General features: G+C 46.0%; 1 protein-coding gene across 9 annotated transcripts in view; it reads right to left on the reverse strand.

Moving 5' to 3' along the window:
- Positions 1–14591, reverse strand: part of lilli (AF4/FMR2 family member lilliputian) — a 128419-nt gene that overhangs the window by 17662 nt on the left and 96166 nt on the right. For all 9 annotated transcript variants that reach the window (XM_026815502.1, XM_026815504.1, XM_026815503.1 and 6 more), the window contains one exon: positions 1975–2008. In XM_026815502.1, coding sequence (XP_026671303.1) covers positions 1975–2008 — 34 coding nt within the window. The remainder of the gene's footprint in view (positions 1–1974; positions 2009–14591) is intronic.

A 14591-nucleotide genomic window follows, 5' to 3' on the forward strand; every position in this document is an offset into this window, starting at 1 on the left:
ATTAAAGAAGAGAAATGCCGTGGCGAAGATTTAACGAAGGGTATTTAATTATGAATTGACGAAGTGCTGCAATTATAATTACAGTTGACTGAAAGATCGTGGCAACGATTAAACTATGAATTCCAACGCCAAATTCTTTTAATTTAAAAACAGATTATTTGAATTCCAAATTGCCTCATGTAAGATTCTCATCAGAGTTAATGATTTCGCGAACGGCAGAGAATCGCGTGAGCAAACCGAATCGGATAGCGTTTACGCAACACCGGGTCCCGATCGAGTGGCGAAAAAGTCACGTCGCATCGGCCGAACGGGCGATACGACCCAGTTCTCCAACGAGGAAACCCTGGCAGGGTTATTAGGGGCAGTTACGGTGGTCGAAAAACCCGCCGCGGTGCGGTGCGGCGAACTGCAACGAGGGAGAGGGTTGAAAAGTGGTAAACGTGTCCTGCTTACCGTTTCGTGGCTCGTTAATTTTCTTTTCTGAGCCTCGATAGGGGAGAACGCGCCGATTTCAGGAAATTGTCTAATCGGATCTGTAAAGACTACCGCTCTCCGCTAATTCCTTGTCCTCGTTAATCCTTTTCTATTGAAAACGACATTAATTTGGCAGAGACAGCGAATAGAAATAAGACAATTAAATCGATGCAGTAGACGGGCATCGTTTCATTCTCGAGGCAAAATTCCTAGAGTCTCTCACGTTGAAACGTACAGATTACGTGAGAAAAGTGACGAGGTTGAAGAACCGAGGAGCAAGAATCACGAGGTACGCGGATCGTTTCAGCATGCAAATTCAGTGGACGCAACAATATATGTATGCGTTTCTGATTAACCATTCAAGAGATAATCGCATACTACACAAGCACTATAGCCAGGGACTTCCTCTTGGAATGCGGTAAGACTTGACTCGATCTCCGTTCCCCCGTCACGTGCCAACTGACAATGTTTAAAGCGACGAGTATCGTAAATAAGTTGATAATTGGAACATGTTACATCGAAACGAGACGAGCTCTGAAACAATATTGACAACGAAGAACCTTGAGAACATGAAATCATTCCTACTGTTTTAACTTTAGGTGATATACATAAATAAAATATAGTTAAGGAAAACAACAACGCGAATAATAATGCAGATATCTTTTGGATATCCTCTTGTTCTTTCCTATTTCTTTTCCAATAAAATAAGCAGGAATAATAAACGATTTTAAACAAGACTATGGTACTATAAGATTAACTTGGCCAAACATTTCCTGGCCGAAAGAGCAACGACGAGAGCTGTGAAAGGCGCGAGATAAAACGGAAGTTTTCAAGCGACACGCCTTCCTGTCGACGCGTGGGAAACTTTTGAAAACGTCTTCGCCGCTCGATCGGAGACGACTTGGAAATTTTTTTCCCAGCGTTACAACGCGTTATCGCGTTCACATCCACGTCAATAGCTCGGGCTTGTTCGCCGCGCCGGTTTGCACGCGAGAGTTACCGCGAAAATTGCCAAGGCGCCGCGCCGGAAGCGGTGAACCGACGCTCCGCGGCACGCCAGAAAATGGAGACGTCGAGGTGGAAAGCTCCGATCGGGGGAAGAATTTAATTGAGGCGCGCCGATAGGAGCGCACGCATAATTAATCCTCCGTCTTTGACGGATTAATTCTCGTTAAAACCGACGCGAAGCGCCGCGGCGTCTCTAATATCGAACGCCATCTACGTAACGCGCGATTAAACGACGTCGTCGAGTGGAGGAGAGGATTTATTCGTTTCCGGTCTCGTTAAAAAAATATCCGTCGCCTCTCGAGTAGAGCGTAATTTGCGAAAAAATTTTGCGTCATTAATCTAAAGTTCACCGGCGCCGCGCCGTTCCTGTTTTCCTCCTAAGATAATTAGTCTGCGGAGAATCGATCGGAGGAAGGTGAAGGGTTAACGCGACGTTAACAAATCGATCGTTTTCCAACCATGCTCCATAGTAAAGTTTCATGGAATACTTACGCGGATAGCCTGTTGGTGCTGTGCCTCTCGCGTTCTGAAACAGAAAAATTGAGGGATGGCAATTAGCGTCCAGCTAAGTTAATTAGCAGCGTTTCAAGGACGAGGATCAACGCCGAGTCCACCGCCCCAGATCTCGCCGCGACCTGACATAATAACGTTTACCTCGATGTTCGTTCAACAGCCGCGCGCAAATGAAAACCCGATTACCCGTCTAATAAATCAATCGTTCATTTGTTCTCAAGTGACAAATCTATTTTGGGAGCCTTCCATAGGTCGCGTACAAGCTGTAGGAGTATTATTTGAGAACAAAGAACATGCCATACGAGTTGATAAAAAAACAAATGGTATCTCTCGGGAAGGCAAAGCTTAGCTGGAATCCTGTAGTCTCGCGGCAGCAATGCATCGTAAATCAATTAGCCATTACGCAAACGCGCGCGACATGAATAATTCCGCGTGAAATTTTCACGCTAGCGTTGAATTATACGTATGTAGTTACGTACGTACGTACGTACGTACGAGCAGCAAACACGATCGTCGCTAGCCCCGACGTTCTTGACATCTGCCGTGAAAAAATCATTTTCATAGAGCTCCGTCCTTGACGACGCTCATGCCATACGGTACTCTTTTTATGCAGTTCCGGAGCTGGCAGCGCAGAGAGAGAGAGAGAGAGAGAGAGAAAGAGATCGATTGTGAGATTGTGAAAGCGCGAGGGAACGTGAAATCTTTCGAGGAGAGAGAGATCCCTCGAGCGGGAATCAATTCGTTTGATTCCCGACACCGTTTTGCTCGACGACTAGCTCTCCCATCCTTTGGTAAACGCGATCATGAAGAAAGAAAGAAAGGAAGAAAGGAAGGAAGCTGACGAGAGACCCGTTCGAGGAGGCATTGCGTAAACAATAGAAAGCAACACGCACGTTAGCTCGCACGCATGGGAAAGGGGCTTCGAGAGTAGAGGAGGACAGAGTGCTGAGACTGGGTCAAAGAGAGAGAGAGACAAGGAGGTAGGGGAGGTTCGAGCTAGGAAAAAAGGGAGCCCGACCTCGGGTGAGAGGGTTGCGATGCCTTGACAACAGAATTCGATCGCGCAACGCGCTGCCTTTCCGTTCCTCGGTCAAATAAAATTTTATTTCATCAAAAGATCTTACGATGAAAGATCTGAATCTAGAAAGCCGTGATACTATTTTTCGTCGCTCGTATATCTAAAGCGATGAGAGCGAAGGGTGATCTCGTTTTCATCCGAGATATTAATCATTTATGCATTTGTTAAAATACACCGATTATCGTTTTATGCGGAATGACGTTAAAATATGCTTAACGGAGTCGAGATTCTCCAATTAAATGATGTGTTGTATGCGCGGGCACAGAGGTTGCGTTAATGAATTCCATATGTAGCGCGATTAATATACGATTACCGAGTTAGACGCGTCACGATGTCCAATTAGAGGCATAATTTATTGCGGGGATCGTTACTGGGCTCGGAGGGACGACGAGCTCTACAATGCGCTCGATCGTCATAACTATCTCTCACTCTCTCTCTCTCTCGCTGTTTCTCTCTCTTGTTTCCAACAAAAGCTACGGAATTCCCTGGCAATGTTCCACCGGGCTAATTATCACTGTTCGCCGCGGAGGTCCTTCGCAAACTATTCGAAACGGATCGTTACGATCAATCAATATGACACACGCAATCGATACCGAGCCATTAACGAACGGCGTTGCGTAACTCCATGACCAACGTCACGTGCAACGAAAACTCGTATTTCTGCGTGTCCATTCAATACGTATTTACCAACAATGCAACTTTTCTTTCGACATTCGATGACATACTTATCATTCATCGTTCCGATACCGACTTTTTTCATTGTGACTGCAAAAGCAAAGTCGAAGCTTTTGTCGCTCCGTTTACGTAACTCAGTGATCGACGTCACGACGTCGTACAACTCGTGTCGTACCAGAAACTAATGTCGTTCGTTCATTACACGCATTTAATACCTGCGCGTTTAACGTATTCAGTTTAATCTACTTAGAAGGCGAACGAGTTCTATTTTTCTTTTTTAAGGAAATAGTGAACAATTCCTTGAACGCATTTCCGCTGATAATGTACACGATAAGGGCTTCCGTACGCCGATCAGGTATTACTCGGATTATCCCAGTTTGGAGCACGACGTAGCGCGCGGAAACAATCAACGATTGAACGGTTTGAGCGCACCTGATAACAGAAGATAGTTGACAGCGTCCCGCAGCAGCTCGAATCCGGTGAGCATGACTTATCGTACACGTTACTGCGCTCGATATCGCCTCATATTAACTCCCGTTCCGGCATCTGCGTAAGAGTCACGATCAATCTTCCATTTTCCCGCCGCGCCTAATCGATCCGATCGATCGTTGCGCGATGCAAATCGCTTCTGTCCACGTTCCTGTCTCGCCGTTCAAGGTGGCACGACTTATAGACCACGTCGACGTAATGAGTTAAATTAAATTCGATTTACAAAATTCGTCTCAAGATGTTTAACCGAGGATACCGCGACGGCGGAAGCGGTTTTTCAAACGCATATACTCGCATTGACGCGCATCGGTTGACTGAGGCCCGGTAGGACTCATATTCCTCCGCTCACCGGTGCTCGCACAGTCCTGGGCCTGGTGGCAGCCACACACGCGCCAACCAGCGGGGCCTACGAGGCGCAGCTTGCTAAGCAGACGGTCGCTTCACCTGCGTACCGATGCCTTTTGTTCGAGGCCCCTCTTCCTCCCTTTTCTCGAGCGTCCCCCCTCCGCTTCCCCAGCCCGTTCCGTGACGTTCTTCTAGCTACCCGCCGTCCTTTTCTACGTGGCTCCTGCGGGCACCCTCCTCTTTCGTTTCCGCTTTTTTTACGCGGCCCTGATTATGATTAGATCCCTCCGAAATTGATTCGTTCAATTCTGACCGAAACGATCTTAATTCAAACGTTCCTACGACACTTCGCATAGGTTGAACGTACTATCTTGATCGACGAAACAAACGACTTTCGTCGTTCTCTTTTATAAATCGTCGCGCGGATTCATTTATCACGGCACGCGCAAGTTATTCACTTTGCCCGATTAAAATCGGCACAGACAGTAATTGACAAGCTCTGGATCACGTTTTTTGCTGAGCTACGAACAGCCCTCGGATGATTCCCGAGGCTCGATCAGATCGCCGTAAAGGGTAACTATCGATCAGTATATAACTCACGGTCTGTGTTTATGTAAATGTGTGCGTGCGCGCGGTCCGTAATCCGTAAAAAGGATCGAACGCGTGTTATTAAGGCGTGCAGTTAGCCGGCACACGCCTGGACGAACCTCACGACGACGGCGCACCTGTTTCAGCGAAAGGATCTGGTTTGGACCGTCTTGCCCTTCGATTCCCTCCTTCTTCTCCTCTAACCTCCTGCGCATCCTTCGCTCCCTCGTCCGAGACGCGTTGCCTCGTCGAATGCTCTCGATCGGAATTCAATGAGGCGATCATTCGAATTCAACGAGACACGGTCGCATTAAATTGCGACTCGCCTTCGAGAGGAATTAGGTTTCCGAGTGCAACGTTGTTCCGGATACGGACAGATGAGCTTGCCTGTTTTTATCGACAAGGAAATAAAAAAAAACAAAGTTCTCTAGAACGCGACGATGTTCGCGTATCGTCTCCGCTCCGTGACGCGAATGAGAATATCCTCAGGCGTTTCGTCTACTGGATCCGACGTGATTTGGTCGCTCGCGAGACATATGTAACGAGCGCCTCCGCGGGTCGGATACACGTGAACGTCTCGTACGCGTATTCGAACGGTGTACGTCCTTGGAGAGCGCGCGCGCGCGCGCGCTACGTGACTCTGGTAGGGGGTGAGCGAAAATTACTGGATACTCATAATCACTTTCGACTCGAGCATCGCGTCGCGATTACTTCTAATGACACGCCGGTCGCATTTGCAAACGGTTGCGCAACAATGGTCGATTGTCCTACGCCCGTGACTCGCGGAGCGCCTCCACTTCGACTTTCGTTCAATTGCTACGAGACTAACGACGTCACAATGCGTTTATTGACGATCATCTGCGGAATCTGTTTCTCAAAGACGAGACCGTGCAGAATCCGCTGTTGTTTCAATTACCAAAGAGTTAACGATTCGAAATTCGAGAAACTGAAAGGATTTCGTCGGGGCGGAGGAGACCCTCGAGCGTTTGATTACGAGTATAACGAGGTTACCGAGGCAAATGGGAGTTTTAACGAACGGAGAAATTCTCGTGAAGATGGAAACGCGGCCGAGTTCTGATAAGACAAAAGACGTCGTACGAGGGAACGATAAGATTGTTGAACGTTAACAACGACCCATATTCTACGGGACGTAACAATGTTCTGGATTGGTCGCTACCGGCCTCGTCGAGAAGTCACCGGTACCGGTGAGGCAATCGTTCGGTTCGATTGCACAACTAATCGATGACAGCCCGGGCTTCGGTTCGTTTATGACGGTTAATTTGCATTCGCCGAAGGATGCCGGAGACAAAGGGATTCGGGAAATCGCGTTTCCGACTCAAGGCTTCAACGACTCCTCGAATAGAAACTCTGCGGGATAAAAATAAAAGCAAGACTATCGACTAAGCTACATCTTTCTTGTTTACGATTAATCTAAACCGATAAATTGTATTTATAAAAGCGTCTTCTATTTTTATCGATGTGAAGAATTCAGTTGCTTAAAATATAAGTTATTCCAGTTTTAACTCAGGTAAAACTTCGTAGAACAGGATTACATGGAACAATTAACACTAAATGTGTAATTATGAAATAAATAGTATTTAGCTGAATAGAGAAGGCACGTAACGCGTTAGAATTGTGTTTGAAACAACAGAAACAGAATGAGAGGAGGAATCGAAATCGACAGGTGCCACGGGCATCGCCGACCTACTTGAGGGACTCCCTAGGGTGTCCTAACGCGAAATCGTCTTAAACGAATGTTACGAGGGATCCCCGGCTCTGGATTATCTGAACCCATCTACAACTTTACTGACTTGCTTATTCCCTCGACATTTACATGATTAGAAGCTCTGATCATCTGTTTACCTACCACGACCATTCAATTAGAACGAGAACCGTGTTCATTTTTAACTCGCTATGGTTTAAAATGTAATTGCACGCGAAGATTAAAAGTCGATTAATAGATTACGATCTTACAAGCGTTCACGAGAAATGTACACAGCTCAGGTAATTTAAAATAGGTTGTGCAAACGTTATTAAATTTAATCGTCGCATGGGATAAAAAGATGTTTGAAACGCGGAAATACGAATTTCGTGTTGCTAAACATTGACGTGCACATATTTATTAAGGAGGCCCGCGGCGTCTGGGTCTCGAAGAACGGAACCTCCTTTCAGTCGAAATCGGAAGTTCCTCTGAACTTCGGATAGGAGAAGTCTCGCACTCGGGGCTAACTTTCCAGTTTCCCGACCGTCGGCAGTCCCGAGGTGGGTCTCCCTTGCCGCGAATCAAGACCAAACATTTAACTACTGGTACCTCGCAATCGCGGGATCCGCTGATACGTATCGCGGAAGAAACCGAGCAATCTAACGAGACGTATAAGTTATTTGCTCGAACGTGCGACAATAAATACGATTCAAGAAATTTTCGCGTCTAGATTTCTCCTGATCGTCCGTGCGTCAAACGAGGTAGAGGATCATGAATCGAACGACTGAGTCTGTATCAATCGGGGCAGAGCGTCGAAGGATGATAAAGCAAAGCAAAGTTTGGTTAATAAACTCGTATTCGGCGCACAACGACGGTTTCGTTGCCGGTGGCCAAACGTTCGGCCAGTATATTTTACGCCCGTTTACCGCGGAAACCACTAACCAACGAACACTCGACAACCGCCACGGTCTGCCACTTCGAGACTCGATATCTCGAAACTGGGTCAACCGAATGATGTATTATCGAATGCACCCGTTCGTTTCGTGGAGCCACCCCGCTCCCCACGAGCGGCTAACTACAAAAAAAATAGTATAAATCGTTCGTGGGTTCGGGACGAACCGATTCCGAGGCGACCCTCGCCGTCCCGTATAGGTTCCCCAGACCCTCGTCGCTCGCGGAGTATGTTTATTTATTTGCTCGGAAACGAATGGATCGTTGACCTAATAATTTATTGATTTCGACGCCGGTGCCCGCTCGATTGACCAGCAATTGCTAATCATTTGAGCAAATCCGATCGAGGGCGTAATATAACCTCGCGAAATTACATTATTATGCCATTAATGGGGTTAATATGGCCATTCAGGATACGTAAACTGTTCCTCAAAATACTATTACCAATACGATCTGTTATTCGAATTTAATTAAATAAACAAGTTAATCGTTTGATTGAACTCCAATTCTATATCCTATAAAACATATTAGCATTTTGTTCTCCCTGCACTTGAAAAGTGTTCGCTCTAAAAATGTTCGACCTCACTTTTGTCAACTTGGATTTGAAGGAACTATTTACGATGCATCGAGGTAACGTTATGCTCGCAGATTGATGACCCATCAAAGTCTCGAGCGAATTCTTTTCGGGCTTGACATTGAGCTTATAGTGGGAACTTAATCGATACGCGGTCGAAGGTCGTACACTTCCGTGGCGTCTCCGCCTTCTATCCTTTTCCTCCACCTCCGCCTCCTGGTCTTAATCCTCCTGGCGCGATTCCGGGCACACACGTGATGCGGTCGCGTGTCTATCCGCTTCGCGTCAATACGGCACACGAATAGAGGAGAATCCTCGCCGAAAGTCAATTCCTGACTCGTGTTCAAGTCAAGTCCTTCATTCCTTACCACAGGCAATGTGTTTTAGATAACGGAATACCTCGTTGTTCTTATATTTTCTTATTCAATCGGCATGATTTGCCTAAGTAAATTGAAAAGTAAAGTGGCTTTTTTTTTTAACGTATTTAATTGCAGCTGAGAAATTTGTTATAACACTTTTAAGCTAAATATTAAATTCAAGTCTACAGATCTCTGTTGACAACGCTAATTTTAAAATATTGACTTTTCGTACGCCCGAGTACGCTTCGACACAAACTGAAACTGCAAAGATTTAAATTTGCCAAACTTGAACTTGGAAAGCACGTACCGTCTCTCAGACCGAGCGATAACTGTTATCTATCATATTGAATCGAAGCAATCAGAAAAGCGCCGCCACTCTTTTCGCTTGTAGTATTCTTTCTCTAAATAGGCCGATTGGCTAGAATGCAAACCGATGGAGAAGCATCGACTAAACGAGAAAGGGAACGTTAAACGAGCCCGAAGAGTTTTAATCAAGCCGCTTTACAATTTCCTTCCTGCTCTTCACCACGTTTTGTTCCGTCCAGACTTTCTGCCCTTTTTTTCCGTGTCCCACGAAACGAGACGAGGAGAAAAACGAAGATGCTGGTCGTTTCGGTTCATCGTTGACTTCCGCACGATTTGCATTCGAGAGCCGGGCTCGATATCTGCCTTATGAATAACCAACCCGGGTCAGATCGTCGGCAAAGGGTGAACATCTCCCTTGACTGCCTCCAACCCTTTCTCCCTATCTCTCTCTTTCCTCGCGCGCATCTTTTCATATAAGATTTCCCGAGGAAAATCCCTTCCGTAGACAGCATGCCATGACGCAAGGAGGATCGAAAGAGGAGGTAAGGTAGAATCTCAATGGCGGGCGTCCCTATTCACCTAAAACTGGGGATATAAAATAAATTTCGTGGGCTTAGGTCGGCCGGCAAACCTCGTCTTGAATGCCAAGAAGCGGCGCGGCGTGGCGCCGCGAAAATACTGGACGGGAGCGAGAGAGCCGAGGTCCTCTCCCTCCCTGCCCGCGAACGCGGCAGGATGTTCGTGAAAGGTTCGTTTATATCTTCGTAACGGCGAATTATTAAGAGAAAAAGAATTCCCTCCGCGTTCTAATTGCTAAAAGAGCCCTCCAATTAAGACGACAGAGAAAAGGAGAGACCGACGAGCGAGAATCCTCCCTCTACATCTCTCCATCCTCTATGTGCGCCCGCTCTTAATTAACTTCTCGACGCATGACAATTCTTCCGAGCGAAAAATCGTATTCAATGAACTGAAGACGTTCCACTCATCGAGATTGACCAAAACGGGAAGAAAAGACCAGTCAAATAGCGGATAAACCCACGCGTGCCATTCGCGTTCAACGGCTGCATGAAAAGCCGTAAATAAGTGCAAAAGTTCGTGAATAAAAGAGACGCGATAGAGATACGCCAATAATTTTGAATATGTTCCCAGCATCGTAAAAGAAAGAGTCTTTCGTCTGATGAGAAACGGAAGTTATTTTAAAAATGAATACAACAAAAACCGCAGACGTTTAAATCTCCAATTGAGGATCGGATTTTTATCACTAGAATTTACGAGAAAGTTGCAATGTCCGATTTTCACGACGCAGTGCATGTGTTCTTAGCCTCAGACTCCGGTGCATTCGCGCGGCAACAGAAAGGAGGTGGAAGTAAGTGTGAGAGAGAGAGATACAGAGAGGGTGGAGGAGGTGGGTCATCGACTTCCACTACGTGACGCAACGTGTGCACCGCGCGTCGAGACGCTCCGGCCAAGTGGATCGGCCTGGTAACCTCTTCCTTCCCAGCAGGTAATGGCCCCTCCCGTTCGTTTGTTCAATAAAACAACTATTTACCTACACTGTTTACAGTCTCTACTAAACATTATTTCAATTGGAATTCGAAAAAGTACGAGCACTGAATCAATTCGAACGATCTCTGAAGGTTGCAACGCCTTCGGCTGACGATTTCGCGTTAGAAAAGGGATGTTCGAAAGCGGTTGCAGCAATAAAACGCGGACGAGTTAACGGCTCTCGCGACCGGTTCCGCGGGAAGGGAGCCCCGGATCGGCTCTTTGGATAAAGGGGGCGAAGAAAAGGCCGGAGGAGACGAATCGACGCGGTTAGGCGAGGGGCGGCGGGATCAGGAGAGGGTTGGAAGGATTTAATCACGTTAAGTAACTCGGAGCCGGTTGCTCGCTAGCGCGGAGAGTGATTCGAGGGTGTTCGAGGGCAGAATAGATAGGAGAGAGCCACGGTGGATATGTGTTATCGACCTCTTTCGCTTCGTCTCTCTCTCTCTCTCTCTCTCTCCTGTCCCTCTTCGTATGAGAGCACGATGCCCACCCTCTTTCGCACCCTTTCTGTTCCCGCGCGCGGAATCGTCCTCTCTGTCCATTTTTTCCTCCCTCTCCTTTACGACTCGCGCTCGGTGAAAGAACGAAATGAAATTCCGCGTGGATTTCGCGTATAAATTCCACTGCTTACCCCCTGCTACTCCTCTGCGTCACCTGGTTTCTCTGACCGAGCCATAAAGAGGAAAAGGAAATCTTCGAAACTCTTCCCCCCTTGTTCCTCCCGCTAACGATCCTTTCTCTTCCTGAATGAACAGGCCGCGTTTCAGAAAAATACATATTGACAATCGATATTATATTATATAAATGCTCCTTCTCTGTTTACTTCCTGTCTCTTACTTCCGCGCCCGATTATTTATCGCAAGCGAAGCGACCGTAAGAGGTTTCTTTCCTCCGTAGCACGAAGAAGTTTAAAGGGGTGGTTCGCATGGATCGAAGGGACGCGTTACCGAGCTGAGAAAAGAGCGTTTAACAAGAGAAGGAAACTCGTTAAGCCGTTGAACGTAAAAGAAGTGAAGAGAAATTCTCAGAGGGAAGAGAAGCGAAAAATGGGAATCAGACGTTATTAGGAAAATTCTGTGTTACAAATCCCACTTCTCCCTTAAAAGATAGATCGCTTCTTAATTTTGCACATCTCACTAATAGACTCGACGTCGCAGAACGTCTACTAAATTTGATAAATACAAAAGTACATTAGTACTATTTGTCGGTTATTACATTAAAGAGCAACAGTATCTCCTAATGTAGAAGTTCTGATTACTCAAACTACTTCATCTTACGTATCGCGGTTGAATATAGGTAAACGGGATCGCGCGGTCGGGCTCGTGCGAGAGAGAATATAAATTAACTCGCGAGGCGAGGCGACGCAGAAATAGACGTTAGAGGAGCGTGTTGCGAGCGTCAAAGGAGAGGCGGCTAGGCATCATCATTTGCCGTAGCATCCGTCCAAACACGGACGAGGTCTGAAGTACCGCTGGAGGCGCGTCATCTCGCAGTTACGCGATCAAACAACTACAAATTAACAGCCGAGCAAACGTCATCACCGCGACAGAAACGCACGATCTATATAAATCGGTGATACACGTTCCAATGACATAACGATCGCCGCGGGCGGCGAATCATCGTAACGCCTTTGTACCTGTCAACGAGAACTGATCTCCTATTCGCGTAATACTCCGTTTTCTAGGGGACAAAGAGGTACAACAGGAAACCTGAAACGAATGATCATGTAAAGTAGGATGGTTACATAGCGAGGAAAGGGCATCGTGCCGTCATGGACTTAATGCTTTTTGCTTAGAACTTTTCGAACGAGATTCTGGCACCTAGTCAAATGACAGATTGGCTAAACGTTTCGAGTACTAAAAATAAAGGGACTTATGTTAAATACTTTTATAATACTGAGCGAGACAGTGGAACGGTGGCTCATTCTCATGACTCATCGCCGTTGCCATAATTTTGGACGATATGTCACTCGCATCTCTATTCTTGCTAGATGGTGTTATATCGTTCACTTTCATACTAATTGTAAGAAGTACAATTTCGGAGCATTTCTATTTCTCATTGTTTCATGATACCGTGAGAGGATTAATCCGCACCGAGGATCGAGATAATGCGAGAGCGTCTTCCGAACCTCGGGGAAGTGCATTGGTGTATAGCATAATTGGACAAGTAGGTCAAGCTTCGCTCGATAGTATATACAGAGGTAACTGACAGCGCCATAGAGAGGAAAAGGAGTGGAAGCGGCTCCGATATTCAATATTTAATTTGGCTCAGCACGTGTACAACCCCTCCGGTATAAAGCCACCCTTCCTCGCGTGGCGGACTCGCTCTCTCTTGTTCCCAACGGCGCTGGTTAACGCCGCTTATATACACGGGAAACGAGCGAGGACTTCGAAAGTAATTCCAAGAGCGTGTCACGGACTTCATTCGCGTCCCGTTTTCGCGTCGCTATCGTGCCGCGAATAATCGCGTAATCGAAACTTTAACGACTCCTCTCTAATTGCTCTCTGAACAATTTTTCAATCGTCTGGAATCGATCAATTAAACGTTTGCATCGTAAACGTTTACCTTAATGTATGTAACTTTCATACTCGTTTTTCTAATTTCACGAAGACTTCGTCAAATTTATTTATTTATTAAATTAAGTTTAACGTTAATGAAGAATTATATGTGAAAAGACAGAAGGAACGGTAAGGCAAAAATATAAGGCGAGCGAAGATCACAGAAATAGTACAGGTAAACGAAAATTCTGACAGTACATTCCGAAGGAGATAGAAAACAGTTGAGCCGCGGGAATGGCTCTTCGATAACCTCGACGACGACATTTTTATTGCGGGCACACGCCTTCACTGCCGTGGCAGTTGGCCAGATTTATCGGGTCAATCGAATATCTAGCATTAAAGCCATAATAGCCGGTTCGCGACCAACAGATCGGCGATCATGCACGCGACGTATCAATTTTCGATCGAAGAGTGACGCCTCAATCCGGCCCCGTTGATTCTCCTAGAAATTCCGGAGTATCGAGACACAGGAGAATTAAAACTACCCGGGAGAGCCGTTCGAACAAGCGAAATTACGGTTAATTGCCATAATCACGACTCTTTTATAGGTCGCCCGTAGAGTTCCCAGCGAATTAATCACGAACCGATCGCCATTTGGCACCGTCAACTCTCGTTCCAAGATATGGTCAATTAATCGAGATTTATATCTAATCGTCAAATCAATACTAAATCACTTCATATGGAAATTTATATTAACATAAACGAGATTATTTGTTATACGCATAGAATTTTTTCTCTATTACCGACAATCACTGTCAATTTGAACGATCTACGAAGTGGATATTTTTTATTAGTCTAGACTTCATAATCGTGATTCCGATTAGCCGGCTCGGGGCCAGGCTCTGTAATCGAGCAAAAACGTTGGGCATCGATCGCCGCCAGGAGACAGATACAAGGTGGAATATATTCATGAACCGACATAATGATACACACACTGGGTTTGCGGACACGTGTACGACGGTTGTAATAATACCAGCTGCAAGCTGCAACAACGGCCGACGCGACGCGACGCGAAACGGCTCAACAGGTATCGATTCGGGGTAAATGTCAAAGGTGCGTCGAGACCCGATGAAACAGCATTTTCCCAATAAATTAGCAGCCCGGTACCAGTCATCCTTCGTTCTATAGACTTTTCGAATTTAACCGCGGCGCCGTGCCGTGCCGCGGACGATACAGATTAGGCTGCCGAACTCATTGCTACCATTAAAACGTTATTCTCGTCGACTTTTTAACGGGCCAATATCTTTTTAAACGAATTTATAAACGATTCACCGTTGGCAATCCGATTAAACGATAAATACCGAATATACTGTTATTAGTCGTATCAAATATCTTCGACGAACGATCGTTTAACAGCATAAAATATAAATTCAAACGGGGACCCTTTTATTTACCCTTTAATTAACCCTTTTTATTATAATTA

This window comes from Ceratina calcarata, unplaced genomic scaffold (genome assembly GCF_001652005.2).
Source record: "Ceratina calcarata isolate Rehan_Ccalc_2016 unplaced genomic scaffold, ASM165200v1 scaffold46, whole genome shotgun sequence".
Lineage (NCBI taxonomy): Eukaryota > Metazoa > Arthropoda > Insecta > Hymenoptera > Apidae > Ceratina > Ceratina calcarata.